Source organism: Lissotriton vulgaris, chromosome 5 (assembly GCF_964263255.1).
Source record: "Lissotriton vulgaris chromosome 5, aLisVul1.2, whole genome shotgun sequence".
Lineage (NCBI taxonomy): Eukaryota > Metazoa > Chordata > Amphibia > Caudata > Salamandridae > Lissotriton > Lissotriton vulgaris.
The window spans coordinates 1,728,086,398-1,728,103,118 of record NC_141693.1 but is presented as its reverse complement, the minus strand read 5'-3'; the positions used below and the strand labels follow the sequence as shown (position 1 = coordinate 1,728,103,118).

Sequence of the window (16,721 nt, the reverse complement as noted above, 5' to 3'; positions counted from 1 at the left end):
TTCCTGACCTCTATCTCTTTCCACCTTGCTATTTTATAGTCTTTACTACTATACTAGTTACTCTATAATACATACTGCTTCTAATTCTCTATTTACAACTTCTAATATACTTCACACAAATGTCCTCACTCTTCTCAAACTTTTGCTAACGGTATATTTTGCTTTTACAGGACAAAAAATTTGCCATTTGGTGCAACTGCCCCATCAAGGACACATCTTTCAAATTCGTTCATTCAACACGGTACGTTAATACTTAAAACTTATTTTACTTTAGACATTTTTGGGTAGTACTTCCTGTCTGTACTGGGCATTCTTTGCTAGATAGTTATACACAAAAGTTTGCCTCATAAACAACATTTAATTTACTTTGGAGATGAAAGCAGCACTGGTGAGGTCGTAATCAGGAGAGAGGTCAAAGGTAAAGGAAAACTTATAACTAAGACTTTGTTCTTTCTGTCTGTACTGGGCATTCTTTGCTGGATATACACAAAAGTTTGCCTCATAAACAACATTTGATTTAGTTTGGAGATGAGCAAATGATTAGATACTGAGACAGCACATGCAACATATATACATCTCTTTCTCTTGCCTTCCCTTTCAATTTTGCATTCTTGCCTTTCCTCTCTCTTGCATTTACTCTGCATCTCCTTCATGATTTTGCCAGCAGTCTTTCTATTTTATTTACTCCTGCTCTATTCTTTCCTCACTTTCTCCTACTTTCCTTCTTTTTTTTCCTCTCCCTCTTTTGCATCCTTTCTCTTCTACACTCTCTCCTGTATTCCCCTCTTCTCTTTCTTTCTATCATGCACTTTCTTTTACTCACTCTATTCTGCTCTCACTTTTACTCCTCCTTACCTTCTCTCTGATGCTCTTTCTAGCTTGCGTCTCAGCTTGCTCTCTCTACTTATGCTTGCTCTCTCCCTACTTATCTATTATGCTTATCTCTCCTTCCCTCTCTTTTCCTATTCCTTCTATCTTTATCTCTCTCCCTCTTGCTCTCTTATCTTTTGACCCTCTTCTTCTTGCATACCCTTTCCATCTCTCTCCTTTCTTTCTCTACTTCCTAAATGTAGCTGTCTCTTGAATTTATTCTTTATCTCTCTATTTCCTGCGTCCTTTCTCCTTTCTGCTTCCTCTCTCCCTTTTCTATCATGCTTATCTCTCCTGCCATCTCTTTTCCTATTCCTATCTTTATCTCTCTTTGCATGCTCTTACCTTTTGCCCCTCTCTTCTTCTTGCATACTCTTTCCATCTCTCTCCTTTCTTTCTCTCCTCCTTATGTTGCTATCTTGTATTCCTTCTTTATTTCTCTTTATTTTGCCCACTCCATCTTACATTCACAATCTTGTGCTTTTTTCATCTATACTCACCTTCTTTCTTCCATCACAATCTGTTCCCTCCTGCTCTCTTTATTGCTCTCCTATATATATCTCTCCTTTCTGCTCTCTCCTTCTCCCTACTACCCCCTATTTCAACTGCTCTCTCTTTCCTTCTTGCTCCCACTCTATTATGCTTCTCTTTTTATCTCCCTCCTTTCTGCTCTTTTCTCTTTGTCATCAATCTCCCTCTTGCACCCTCTTCCAACTGCTCCATACTTACTTATTTTTTGCTCATGCCCTCCTTCCCACCCTCTCTTTACCTCATGCATTTTCTCTCTCCTTTGCTCTCCCTTTTGCCCTCTCTTTTACTTTCACTTTCTATCTCCTTCCCTATGTTGTTCTCCATTTCCATCTTGCACTCCTTCTCCTTTTTGTCCTCTGACTCCATTCTGCACTCTCTTATCTCTCCTTTTTGCTCTTTTTTCTCTCTCCTGCACCCTATTCCATCTCCTCTCTCTCCTTCCTTCTTCCTCCCTCTCTATCATTTTTGTATCTCCCTTCTGCTATTTTCCCTTTGCCATCACTCTCCCTCTTGCCCCCTCTTCCAACTGCTCCCTTCTTAATTCTTTCTTGCTCATGCACACCCTGCTTTCTCTCTTCCTTGCTCTTCCTTTTGCACTCTGTGACTTTCACTTTCTATCTCCTTCCCTATCTTGTTCTGGCTTTCCATCTTGCACCCCTTCTATTTTTTGCCCTATGCCTCCATTCTGCAGTCTTTTCCCCTTTCTACGTTCTCTCTCATGATTTCCATTATCTTGCGTCCTCTTTACTTCATTATCGATCATACTTCTATCTCCTGCACCCTCTTCCTCTTTCTCTATCTTCTTTTTACCTCCTCTCTGCGTACTCCGTTCTTTTTTTTGCACTCTCTCTTCTTTTTTAAAATTACTTCTTTATTCTTTCTTCTCTATATCTCTCCTTTCTGCTCTCTTCCTTCTTCTTCCTGCCCCCTATTCCATCTGCTCTCTCCTTTCTTCTTGCTCCTTTTCTATCTATCATGCTTCTCTGTCCTGCACTCTCCTTCTTTTCTAATACTCTCCGTGTTCCTCTTCCTCCCTATCTTTCATTCTTCTCTCTATCTCTTTTATGCTTTCTTTTCTCTCTACCATACCTCTCTCCTGCACCCTCTTCCATCTGCTCTCTCTCCCTCCCTCCTTGCTCATGCCCTACTTCTTACTCTTCCTTTACTTTCTGCCTTTCTTCTTACTCCTGCGTATTATCTCCTTCCTGCCTTCACTCTCCATCTCTGTCCTTAAAAGATACCATCTCTTACCTGCAAGAAATCCCTTCTACCATGGAGACAGAGACAGACAGCGAGCCAAGGATACAGACCGTAAATTGTTACCCCCACTGTGCCGTCGCCAAATACCTGCAGAGAACAACAAAAAAAAATACGTCATTAAACATTTCAGCTGGGGCATTCAAAAGAGACAGTCATTTATATTACAAAAGACACCATCGCTTACCTGCAATTTTTTCCGCCACAGACAAAGAAACCTGATACGTCATCAAAGGCAGGTCCCGGCAATGCCGGGCTAGAATCGGGGGCGTCCTGGCGTCGTTTTGTCGGCAAAAGCCAAAGAATCTTGAACGCCCCTGAGTCTGCTTTAAATTGACGGACAGGCCCCTCGTCCAATGGCTAGGCTCAATTTATGGAGCCAGACAATGAATGACGAGGGCCGACCCAAACTCACACTACAGTTCTCATTATCTTTTGGCCTGCGCAAAAAAGCTGCTCCCTTTGCGCCCTGCGTCCTTTCTCCTTTCTGCTTGCTCTCTACATCCTTTTCTATCATGCTTATCTCTCCTGCCCTCTCTTCCTATTCCTTCGATCTTTATCTCTCTCCCTGTTGCTCTTACCTTTTGCCCCTCTCTTCTTCTTGCATACCCTTTCCATCTCTCTCCTTTCTTTCTCTGCTCCTTATGTCGCTATCTTGTATTCCTTCTTTATTTCTCTTTATTTTGGCCACTCCATATTATATTCACACTCTTGTGCTTTTCTTCATCTACCCTCTCACCTTCTTTCTTCCATCCCTCTCTTTACATCATGCTTTTTCTCTCTCTCTCCCTTGCTCTCCCTTTTGCCCTCTCTCTTACTTTAACTTTCTATCTCCTTCCCCATATTGTGCTACATTTCCATCTTGCACTCCTTCTCTTTCTTGCCCTCTGACTCCATTCTGCACTCTCTTCTCTTTTCTCTCTCCTTTTTGCTCTCTTTCTTCTTACTCTTGACTCTTATTCCATCTGCTCTCTCTCCTTCCTTCTTCCTCCCTCTCTATCATCATTCTTTTTTTATCTCCCTTCTGCTATTTTCCCTTTGCCATCACTCTCCCTCTTGCCCCCTCTTCCAACTGCTCCCTTCTTAATTCTTTCTTGCTCATGGACACCCTCCCTTTAACTCCTGCTTTCTCTCTTTCTTGCTCTTCCTTTTGCACTCTGTGACTTTCACTCTCTATATCCTTCCCTATGTTGTTCTGCCTTTCCATCTGGCACTCCTTATATTTTTGGACCTCTGCCTCCATTCTGCAGTCTTTTGCCCCTTTTACGTTCTCTCTCATGATCTCCATTTATCTTGCATCCTCTCTACTTTCTTATCTATCATACTTCTATCTCCGGCACTCTCTTCCTCTTTCTTACTTATCTTTCTTTAACTTCTTTTCACCTCCTCTCTGCATACTCCGTTCTTTCTTGGCACTCTCTCTTCCTTTTTTTAATTACTTCTTTATTCATTCTTCTCTATATATCTCTCCTTTATGCTCTCTTCCTTCTTCCTGCCCCCTATTACATCTGCTCTTTCCTTTCTTCTAGCTCCTTTTCTATCTATCATGCTTCTCTGTCCTGCACTCTCCTTTTTCTTTTCTTTTTCTCTTTCTAATACTCTCCGTGTTCCTCTTCCTCCCTATCTATCATTCTTCTCTCTATCTCCTTTATGCTTTCTTTTCTCTCTACCATCCCTCTCTCCTGCACCCTCTTCCATCTGCTCTCTCTCCCTCCCTCTTGCTCATGCCCTACTTCTTACTCTTACTTAACATTATGTCTTTCTTCTTACTCCTGCGTTTTATCTCCTTCCTGCCTTCACTCTCCATCTCTGTCCTCATCTTGTATTCACTTTCTATTTTGCACTCTTTGGCTCACTGTCTCAGTCTCCATGGTGCAAGGACCCCCATAGAGAGAGATGTAGATGGAGGGCAGTAAGAAGAGAGCAGTTGGAAGAGGGGGCAAGAGGAAGAGTGATGGCAAAGGGAAAAAAAATAAAAAGGAGAGGGAGATAAAGAATAAGGATAGATAAGGCAAGAGAGAGAGTATGCAGAGAGTGAGCAATAGAAAAAACAGATAAAAAAGAGAAAGTTAAAAGGATAAAAGAGGGAGCAAGTGCAAGAAAAAAATAGTACATAGGGAGGAAGAGAAAAAAAAGACAAAAAGAAACGTAAGGGTAGAATGAAGTCAAAAAATCCGTTTCAAACTTAAAAAAAAACAGTCATTCAAAAGAGACAGTCATTTATTTGTTACAAAACACATCGCTTACCTGAAAGTTGTTACGCCAAGGAGGAGACCCAACACGGAAACACTAGAGAGAACAGCCCAAAAAAAAAACATAAGAATATAAACAAAATAGTTAAACACCTGTAAGAGAAATACTAATTACATTACAATTTAAAACGCATACCTGAAATCCCTTGTGCCATGGAGACAGCGAGCCATTGATCCCAAGACAAAATGCCGACCAGAAATAGTTACTATCTTGCACTCTTTGTTTCCTATCTTCTCACACAATTGTACACTTACTTTTCGTCTTCCCTCTCTCTTCCTCCCTCTCTTCCTCCCTATCTACTATTCTTCTCTCTTGCACATTCTCCCTGTTTTGCCTTTAACTTTCTCTCTTTTCTATCTTTTATCTGTTTTTTCCTCTTGCTCACTCTCTGCATCCACTCTTTCTCTCCTTTCTTATCTATCATTATTCTCTTTATCTCCCTCTCCGCTTTTTCCCCCTTTGCTATCACTCTTCCTCTTGTTTCCCCTTTGCTATCACTCTTCCTCTTGCCCACTCTTCCAACTGCTCTCTTCTTTACTCCCCTCCATCTACATCTATCTCTATAGGGGTCCTTGCACCATGGACACTGACAGCGAGCCAAAGATCTCAAGACAAAATGGCAACAAGAAATACTTGCCCAACCCTGCTGTCAAATACTGCAACAAAAGAAAAATAAATTTAGTCACATTCGGCGCATTCAAAGTGACAGTATTATCAGCTTTACAAAACACAACATTGCTTACCTGAAAGTCTTTACACCACTGAGCTGGCCCTCTTGCTCCTGCACTTTCTTCCATCCATTCCTCCTTCTTGCTCATGCCCTACATCCTACCCTCCCTTTTTCTCTCTCTCTTGTCCTCTCTCCTTCCTGTCTTCACTCTCTATCTACGTCTCCATCTTGTCTTCACTTTCTATCTTGCACTTTTTTTACTTGCTATCTTCTCACTCCATTCTGCACTTACTTCTCTTCTTGCTTTCTAGCTCTCTTGATCTCTTATGTGTCTCCTCTGTTCATCAACACTTTCTAGCTACTTTGTGTGCTTTACACACTTTTCCACTTCACTTTACTAAGTTAGTGTGAGCATCCCTATAAGGCTATATAGAGGATGTTAACTATAGTGTTTATTTAGGAACACTATGCAACAACTATAGAACACCCTGGACAAACGCAATGACTTATATTTACAACTAATTGTGTGAAACTTTTATATGTTTGTCTGTTATTTCTTTTACAGGTGCACAAACACTCCGCAATTAGGAGTATTTTTGGAATGAGCAATTGCTCTTCCCCCTTTTTTTTATGCACTAAATCATTTTTTTGATATTTTCACTTTCACGCCCCCAGGTCAGGGTGGGCGATTAGAGAGTCCATACCGCCGGGGTATAATTCTGTCATTATAAATGCCTAAGGAAATGTAAACAACTGTAAAACATGAAACATGTTGACTGACTAATTAGTATTTTAAATTAACAAATCCATTACCTTGGGCATTAAATTCAGACACATAACTCTTTCATTTGTGTACTAAGCATCAAGAATTATAGATTTTTACTTACACATTAGGCAGTTTTAATTATAAAACTCACAACATGCCTTTTTCACAAAACCTGCTCCGCAGTCTTCTGGCGTCGTAGCACACCAAAGAGGCATTCGGCCTCTTTGGTGGGGCCCAATGATGAAGCATGACACTGACTAGGTCGGTGTGTGAGGGCTTTCTTTTCCACCTAAAGTGAGTGTGCAATTCCCCAGTTGCATCACTCAGTATCTGTGGCAAATTCAGATGCATTTAACGTCTCTTCTATTGTTTTTTTAGATTTAACAAGGGATTAAGTGTTCCTTAATCTCACTACCTCTCCTATTCCTTTGTACTTGCTTAAAATTACAAACAATGCATCTAATACACTATTTACAACTTCTCATAAAAATAACTTCATGTAATTTACATTTCTATTTTTTTGTAGCTTACATTCTACACCTCTATATCCTCTCTTCCTTATCAGACTTCTCTCTTTTCCTTATCTTTCTCTTCATCTTTCCACTACTCTCAATATTGCCTAACCACCCCTCTTTATTAACATCTCTTCGTCCTGCCCTACATCTCTCTCTATCTTGCTCACTTTAGCCTCCTTACTACTATACATTACTAGTTACTCTATACTACATACACTTCTAAAACTCGATTTACGACTACTAATATGCTTCACTCAGTCCACACACATACTACACATACAACTTCTACACATAGTCTGGAGTATCAAGCCACTTTTATTATATTAATATGTCAACTCAATATTAATGCTTGTTTCATTCTTCCTTAGATTGCCAATTGATTGAATAACATCAGACGTTCAGAATTGTTTGACACAACATCAGTGAAAACATCATCACGGTAAAAGTATCTATTTTGCTTCTGTATTGACTTGTAAGTATAGAAATAGCAAGGGAAAAAGCAAGACACATATCAACACACACCCATATATATATATATATATATATATATATATATATATATATATATATATATATATATATATATATATATATATATATATATATATATATATATATATATATATATATATATATATATATAGTATATACTTAGAATTCGAAAAGATCATATAGAAGATTTCCATAGGTAACATTAATCTTAAGAAAAAAAAATAGTTAACAAAAAAGTAAAAGTAATTGCTTTTTCTTTTGCTACCAGCTCCAACTATAAAACAAGTCCAAAACAACAATAGAGTGGATTTAGAGAAAAAAAACTAGACAAAATCAGATATATAATTAGTTATTAAAAAATATATATATATATTTATATACTTAACATTGAAAATTATTTCTTTTATAAAGACAATTGCTAATTGTTTGGAAATATATACAATTAGAAGTATGTTTTTTAAATAAGCTATCAACCTGTAACTTGGAATATATTTAACAGTAAAATAACTATATATATATACATATAAATATATCCAAATATATATATATATATATATATATATGCTAATAGTATAACTTATAGCTAGTACATCACTAAAATTGTAAACAAAATACATCTAAATCTGCTACCTAAAATACAAAGCAAAAAAATAGTGTTCAATTAATTGCCTTGCATTATAGTTAACTACAAAAGAAAATATAAATTAGCAATAGATATATAGATAGATATATATATATATATATATATATATAGATTAAATAAGAGAACGAAAATAGACTCGCGTATAACAAAAAAATCTAGCAATACTGTAGCGATATCAAATTATTTCATAAATTAGATTAGCTAAGATGCAAATACTAGCAGCAGATTATCATCAAGGTCATGACAAATTTACATGCAATTCGAGAGGTTATCAATGCTTGCCAAATAGTACTTTTGCAATTATACACAACTATTACAAAGATGCACATACATGGACTAAAGAAGACTTGCATTACATTATGAAATTAGGTGATGCTTTATATATAGATATGCATTTACTTAATAGCGAACAACTTAGGCATCCAGATGAGTTACCAAATTTTATTGAACACAATACTACTATCTATTCTCTTAAACTTAAAGAACCTTATTATGGAGACATATTACAACAATGTGACCCTTCGTTTCCAAATCTCAACAAAATATTAAAACCTGCACTTGATTCCAACTCCGGTGTTATACTTTGCATGGAAATTTATGTTATTTCCATTTTTAAGAAAAATGATTCGTACTTTGTATTTGACTCACATAGTCGTGATAAGACTGGAATGCCTCATCCAAATGGAACATGTATTACTATACAGTTCACATTTGAAAAACTTCTAGAGTACATCACTAATCTGGCACACTATCTTAAGAAACCAAACCTGAATTGTGTGCCGTATGAATTAACTCCAATACAAATAAGTACGATTACAAAAGAATCACTTCAAAAAGCAATGGTGCGTCATGAAAAAAATAAGAATGCAGTAGCACCGAAAAATTTTTATGTGTATTCTACTAAAGGTAGTGAAAATTTTTTCACACAAGCATTTGAAATGCGTATAGAAAATGCCAAAAAAATCATTCAGAGATGTCAATCTAAAAAAAATACTTTTTGGAATAAGGAACAGCCATTAGCATTTTTAGATAATACTCCTAGTACTAGTACGTATTCCTGTGCAATTCTCACTACAACAGGGCCTAATAATCAATCTAAAAAGAACAGCAAGCAGATCAGCACAACACAATATACTAATACACCAGAAGAGACTACTCCTACTGACACATATGCAAGTATACTTAAGAAAACACTTAAGAGCAACACAGAAAGACAACATATTAATAGCACACACATAAATGTACAACAAACAATACCAGCAAGTAAGTTAAATACCAACACATATTCTACTAATGTAATTAATAACACACACATAAATGTACAACAAACAATAAACACAAGTAATGTACATACAAACACATATTCAAGTGATTACTATAATACATATAAACTTATTACTGGAAGTAATGACAGTTTACTTCATGATAATATACACAATAGCACATTGCAGAACAAGGAAAGTAGCACAAATAATACCAATATAGATTCACATATTTTAACACAAACACCACAAGAAATTCCCTTTTTACATAACACACATCCACAGGAAAAAAATACACATAGTGATAAAACTAGTCACTATACACATTGTCTTCAAAATAGTATATTTGCTATTCTAAAGAACTACTGTAAACCAGCATATATTTGGGATAGTGTAGACTTGCACTGTATTATGAATCTTGGAGATGCTTTGTACACTGAAATGCACTCTGTCGGTGAACAAGATTGTATGCAACCTCTAAAGTTACCAAATTACATAGTTAGCAATGACATAATCTATTCTACAAAGCTCAAAAAATGCTTTAGCGAAGAACTAACAAAATCAGCACAAACTTTACATAGTAAATTTATATCTGCACTAACTTCTACAATTAATTCACAAACTGGTATATTGATCTCTATAGGTAGATATATAATTTCAGTCTTCAAAACTCTACATACATACTCTCTATTTGATTCACATAGCCAAAATGAAAATGCAATACAACATCCTAATGGAACATGTATTGCTATCAACCTTGACTCTATTAATCTTATTATAGAATACATCCTAAAGTTAGGCAATAGAGAACAAATTACTAATTCTGAGAGTATTACTTTAGATTTAACTACAGTGAACATAACAACAATTAGCAAAAAAGGTTTACACCAAACACAACGGAATCATAGACAAGGAAATGTAAAGTCGAGAAAAAGCATATATGTTCATACGACACATATATCTATAAATGCATTAGGGGAAATTCCTTCGAATAACTTACAAGTAGAAAATACAATACTAAACACACAAAACAGCAATAGTCAGGACAATAGACTGCATGTAACAGAAGACAGTTATTTAGCTTCACACATAGCTCTTAACAATACTGAGATAATAAACACATTAACAGCTAATGTTGAATCACTAATTCAACCAACCAATATAGAAATTCTAGAAGTAAACAGTAATAGAAAAAGAAAACAGACACAAAACAAAGAGAATGAACCTAATCATAGACATATAGCAGGTCAAACAACAAATGAGATAATTAGGATATTTCAGGAAGAAATAAGATATGGACCCGAGTACACTTGCACTATTTGCAATCAACTCTGGCATAAGCAAAGTCTTCAAAATACACACAGTATTAGTAAGAGAGCTAAATTCATAGAATGTAATATTAGCAAATACAGAACAAATGAGATATGCAGAACATGTTACACATATATATCAAAAGACAAAATACCTCCATGTTCAGTATATAATGGGATGACATTTCCTGATATCCCAGCAGTCTTACAGTTGCATAACTTAGAAGAAAGATTAGTATCGCCAAGAATACCTTTTTTACAAATTAGAACATTACCACGTGGATTCCAAAAATCTCTATCAGGTGCAGTAGTAAATGTCCCTGCAGACGTTATGACAACAGTAACTGTTTTACCAAGGCAAATTAATGATAACATGACAATTCCAATAAAATTAAAAAGAAAATTAAGTTATAAATCTTATACCCATTATGAAAATGTTAGACCAAACAAAGTTAAACGTGCAGCTTTATATTTAGCCACTACAAGCACTTTGTTTCAAGAATATGGAATCACTATTAATGAAGATTGGGATTATACAACACAAGATATACATTCTTGTGATGAGACTTCAGATACAAGTAATACGTCAGATTCCTCAGACAACATTCCAGCAGGAAATTTAGATACTATGTTAGATAATGAAACTATTACTACAGAAACAAATAATATTTTAAGTTTAGCACCTGCAGAATATAACACACCAAGAGGCCTGTATGAAGACAAAGATTCTGAATATTTGGCATTCCCAACTATATTTGGCGGGAAACGAAGGCCGACTAATGAAGAAAGGCATGTCCCAATACATTACAGCACAATCTGTCAATCAGAAGTAAGAAGTAATGATCTAAGAGTAGCAAAGTGTGTTACTAATCTTTTCTTTAAATTAAAAACATTACACATTAAACAATTACAGAGCAAAATATTTATATCTCTTAGGAAATACTTTAATAATGGAAACATTATAACTGCCAAAGACATAAAGAATAAATTAGATACAATTTTGCAGTATAATGAAGGATACAAAATACTTAAAACTATCCGTAGTTCACCACCATATTGGGAGCAATGCAAAAAAGACCTCTTTGCTATGATTAGACAATTAGGATTACCAACATTTTTTTTAACTTTATCTGCTGCAGAAACGAAATGGTATCACTTAATTAACATATTATTACGTACAGAAAAGAGACCAGAATGCACAAAAGAAGAATTTAACAATATGTCATGGGAAACAAAATGCAAATTAATACAGCAGAATCCCATTACATGTGCAAGACATTTTGACTTTCAAGTTCGGAAATTATTTAATTCTGTTTTATTGCATGAAAGTAATCCAATTGGCAAAATTATTGATTACTTTTATAGAGTGGAATTCCAACAACGGGGATCACCACATATACATGCTATAATATGGATAGAAAATGCTCCACTATATGAAACTTCTGATAGAGATGAAGTCACTACTTTCATAAATAAGTATGTTACATGTGCAAAAACAGAAGAACCAGATATAGAGTCTTTACTACCTCTACAAAGACACGGCCATACCAAAAACTGCCGTATCAAACATAAAAGAACATGCAAATATCATTATCCCAGATATCCAATGCCTGAAACTTTTATACTAGAACCAATAGAGCTAGACAAAACAAATAACGAGCTCTTACAGCAAATTGAACTAATACATCTAACTATAAATAGCCAAGAATTTTCAAATTATACTTTTGAACAGTTTTTGCATTCAATGAACATAGATCTAAAACAATATACTTTATGTATACAATCTATTATACAAAAAAATACTATTTTCTTGAAAAGAACACCAGCTGAATGCTTTATAAATAACTACAATCCAACTATTTTGAAAGCATGGCAAGCAAACATAGATATACAATACATCTTAGATGCATATGCATGTGCTGTGTATATTGTTTCATACATTAGTAAATCACAGCGAGGAATGAGCAAACTAATTGCCCAAGCTGCTAAAGAAGTACATGCCAATCCAAGTATTAAGGAACAACTTAAGCATATAGGGAACAAATTCTTAAACTGTACAGAAATAAGTGCACAAGAAGCAGCATATCTAATACTACAAATTCCTTTACGGAAAAGTTCAAGATCTTTTGTATTTATCAATACAAGTCCTAATGAAAAGCGTACATACTTATTAAAAGACATCGAAACTATCAATTCTTTACCAGATGAGTCTTGTAAAATACAATATGATAATATTATAGTCAGGTATAGTAAACGCCCTGTAAAATTAGAAACATGTACATTAGCTGACTATGCATCTATGTATAATGAAAAGAAAAAATGTAAAGGAAAAGAAGAAACAGGCCATGACAATTTCCTTATTGAAAATAACTTTCATAGCTCAGATGACGAAGAACTTGAGATAAATTTAGTAGACGAAACAAACTGCATAAAAAGAAAAAAAGCAAGAGTAATTCGCTATTGCAGATTTAACATCAAAAATGACTCAGAAAATTACTATAGAGAATTGCTCATGCTTTTTTACCCATGGCGAAATGAACATAATATAATTAATAACAAGGGAACTTATTATGAACGCTATCTAGAACTTAAAAATGCAGTTGATTCAAACCATAATAAATATAATAAACATAATAAACAACTAACAACTAATAGCAATGAAACTAGTATATTAGATACATTGCTACCACCAATAGATACAGAAGAAGATAACACCATATGCCATGAAGTGCAAAATAATGAAAACCCATTGTATGACCTATCATTTGATTTAGGGATTAGAAGTACAAGTAGAGAAGAATCAATAAGCAATAACATAATGCCAAAAGAACAATATGATAGTATAATGCAAAATCTAACAGAAGAACAACTTAACTTTATATATCATCATTTGCATTGGGTTAAAACTAAAGAAACACCATGCTACACATTTTGTACAGGTGGTGCAGGAGTAGGCAAAAGTTTCCTTATAACAGCACTTTACCAAACATTAGTACGTTATTACAATACAAAAGCAGGAGAAAACCCAGATAACATATATGTATTGCTTACAGCTCCAACTGGCAAAGCAGCACATAACATTCAAGGACAAACACTACATAGTACTTTTAAAATACCTATTTCACAAACACTAACTCATAGACAGCTAACTCATGAGAATAGAAGCACACTACAAGGTCAGCTAATGCATCTTAAATTGCTAATAATTGATGAAATATCAATGGTAGGGGCTAATGTATTCAACTTTATACATAATAGATTGCAAGAGATAAAAATGTCTGATCTCCCTTTTGGCGGTATATCTATTTTAGCAATTGGAGACTTTTACCAATTGAAGCCAGTTTTTGACCCATACATATTTGACAACCCAAAACATTCATATAGGCCAGTAAGTACTAATTTATGGCAGACACATTTCAAGTTATTTGAGTTGACTAAAATAATGAGACAACAAAATGACTTGCCATTTGCTCAACTACTAAACAGATTAAGAGAAGGGAAACAAACAAATGAGGATATTATACAGATAAAAACACGAGAAATAGAGCCACCTGAAAACATTAGCAAAACGATCCCTTACATTATGGGAACTAACAATGAAGTCAATAGCGTAAATAATGCAGTTTTATTAGAACATATAACCCATTACCCAGTTTACACAGCTACAGCAATAGATACAGTTGCAGCAGACTTAAGTGAAGCAGTAAAAAAAAAAATACTAAAACAGTTGCCCACAGATTCTACTAAAACAATGAGCCTGCCATCAATATTACATATTGCATTGCAATTAAGATATGATTTAACTAACAATATAAATGTCAATGATGGTTTAACAAATGGTGCAACAGGTATAGTAGAATTTGTGGAAACTATCAATAACAGCCCAAATGTAATTTGGATTAATTTTGATAAAGAAACAGTAGGCAAATTAACAAGACAAGAAAACAAACACATATATCACAGTAATATTTTGCCTCATTGGACACCCATTCATGCTATTACACGGCATTTCCAATATACACAGAAATTTATAACTATTATACGCAAACAATTCCCATTGAGACAATCATCTGCAAGAACTATACATAGAACACAAGGAGAAACAATTGAGCCCATTTACATTCACTTTAACAACAGTAAAGTACATCATCTACATTATGTAGCTTTAAGCAGAGCTAAATCTTTAGACAACATATACATTAGAAACTTTCAGCAAGACAAAATAGCTGTACATCCAAAAGTGCATGAAGAAATGACACGTTTAAGAACACACATGCTATTACAAATATCAGTACCACAATTACATAGCTATAGACAACAGTGTAATATAATTGTCCATAACATACGGTCCTTGCAAAGAAATTACACTGCTATGAAATCAGACAAAAATATCATGAACAGTGATATTATATGCCTTACTGAAATCAACACAACTAGAAAAGCAGATAAGAATACGTTCTTAATAGAACAATATCACCTAGTATTATTTGATAAATTTCACAACCAGCACACTAAGCATGGTATTGCCATTTACTACAAAAAAAACATGCTTTTATCGCCAATATATCAAACACAACACGAAATTGACTTTTTAATTTTCACTCTGCATCTTAATGATTCTGAATACTTATTTATTATACTGTACAAACCACCACATGTACTTTTGCAGACATTATTACAAGCTTTAAGTAGCATAATTTACTTGTATCCAAATTCAAAATATGTCATCATGGGAGACTTCAATATAGATTTAACACAAATGTCACCAAACAGAACTTTGCTATTAGAATATATGCTGCAGCAATTTCAATGCCAGCAAAAAATACAACAATACACAACAGACTACAATTCTACACTAGATCACATCTATACTAATGACAACATCATGCACTACGGTACATTAGAATCATATTATAGTGATCACAAAGCATTATGGGTGGCAGTTTAAAATGCAACCACTTCATTAACATGCTATTTTATTACAGGTAATAGCAAAAGGGGAAAAATGTATGCTCAGAATGTGTACTAACATTTTCTCTCATTTCAGATGATTTCCATAGAAGACCTCAAAAAAATGAAACATGAAGACAACAAACCTTACCAAAAAACAATCCGAGCCAACGTAATAAAATGTTCGACAAAAACAAACTATACAAATGCTAAACAAGAGCACAAAGTCATGTATCATCTAGCTCTAGCTGATGAAAGTAGTTGCATTAAAGCAACGTGCTACAATGAGCCATTTTACCAGCAAACTAAAGAAGGGAATGCTATTATGATTCGCAATTTCTTAGCCAAAAACAATGTGATTATCATCACGAAACAAACGAAACTATCACGCATGATGCCCTTATCTATACCTCAAGAAATAATACAGGAGGCACAATATATCCTACAACCCCCTGCTCCACCAATATCACCGATAAAAACAGTAAAAGCAGCTTCACTACGCTCATTAATGAGCATTTCTGGGACTATTGCTGAGGTAAGCTTATAAAAAAAAAAACTCACCCTTTTACACACACACTATGTACCAAAAAGTCTTGCACACAATACTTACACCTTTGACAAACTCTCACTCTTTGACAAACTCTCGCTCTTTGACAGACTCTCTCTCTCTTTGACAGACTCTCTCTCTCTCTTTGACAGACTCTCTTTGACAGACTCTCTCTCTTTGACAGACTCTCTCTTTCACTCCCTCTCTCTCTCTTTAACAGACTCTCTCTCTCTTTAACAGACTCTCTCTCTCTTTGACAGACTCTCTCTCTCTCTTTGACTCTCTCTTTGACTCTCTCTTTGACTCTCTCTTTGACTCTCTCTTTGACTCTCTCTTTGACTCCCTCTCTCTCTCTTTGACAGAGTCTCTCTCTCTTTGACAGACTCTCTCTCTCTTTGAGCAGACTCTCTCTTTTTGACTCTCTTTAACTCTCTTTGACTCCCTCTCTTTGACAGACTCTCTCTTTGACAGACTTTCTCTCTTTGACAGACTATCTCTCTCTTTGACACTATCTCTTTCTTTGACAGACTCTCTCTTTCTTTGACAGACTCTCTCTTTCTTTGACAGACTCTCTTTGACTATCTCTCTTTAACTCACTCTCTCTCTTTGACAGACTCTCTCTCTTTGACAGACTCTCTCTCTCTTTGACAGACTC

General features: G+C 35.1%; 2 protein-coding genes across 5 annotated transcripts in view; one reads left to right on the top strand and one right to left on the bottom strand.

The window, feature by feature from the left end:
- The window catches only part of MPP2 (MAGUK p55 scaffold protein 2), a 627,381-nt gene that overhangs the window by 115,019 nt on the left and 495,641 nt on the right, over positions 1-16,721 (bottom strand). The gene's annotated exons all lie outside the window — the stretch shown is intronic.
- The window catches only part of LOC147717051 (uncharacterized), a 55,454-nt gene continuing 45,963 nt past the window's right edge, over positions 7,231-16,721 (top strand). Inside the window, exons 1-2 of the mRNA XM_086919289.1 lie at positions 7,231-7,301; positions 15,617-16,054. Of these exons, the coding sequence (XP_086775415.1) occupies positions 15,617-16,054 (438 nt within the window). The 5' untranslated portion in view covers positions 7,231-7,301. The remainder of the gene's footprint in view (positions 7,302-15,616; positions 16,055-16,721) is intronic.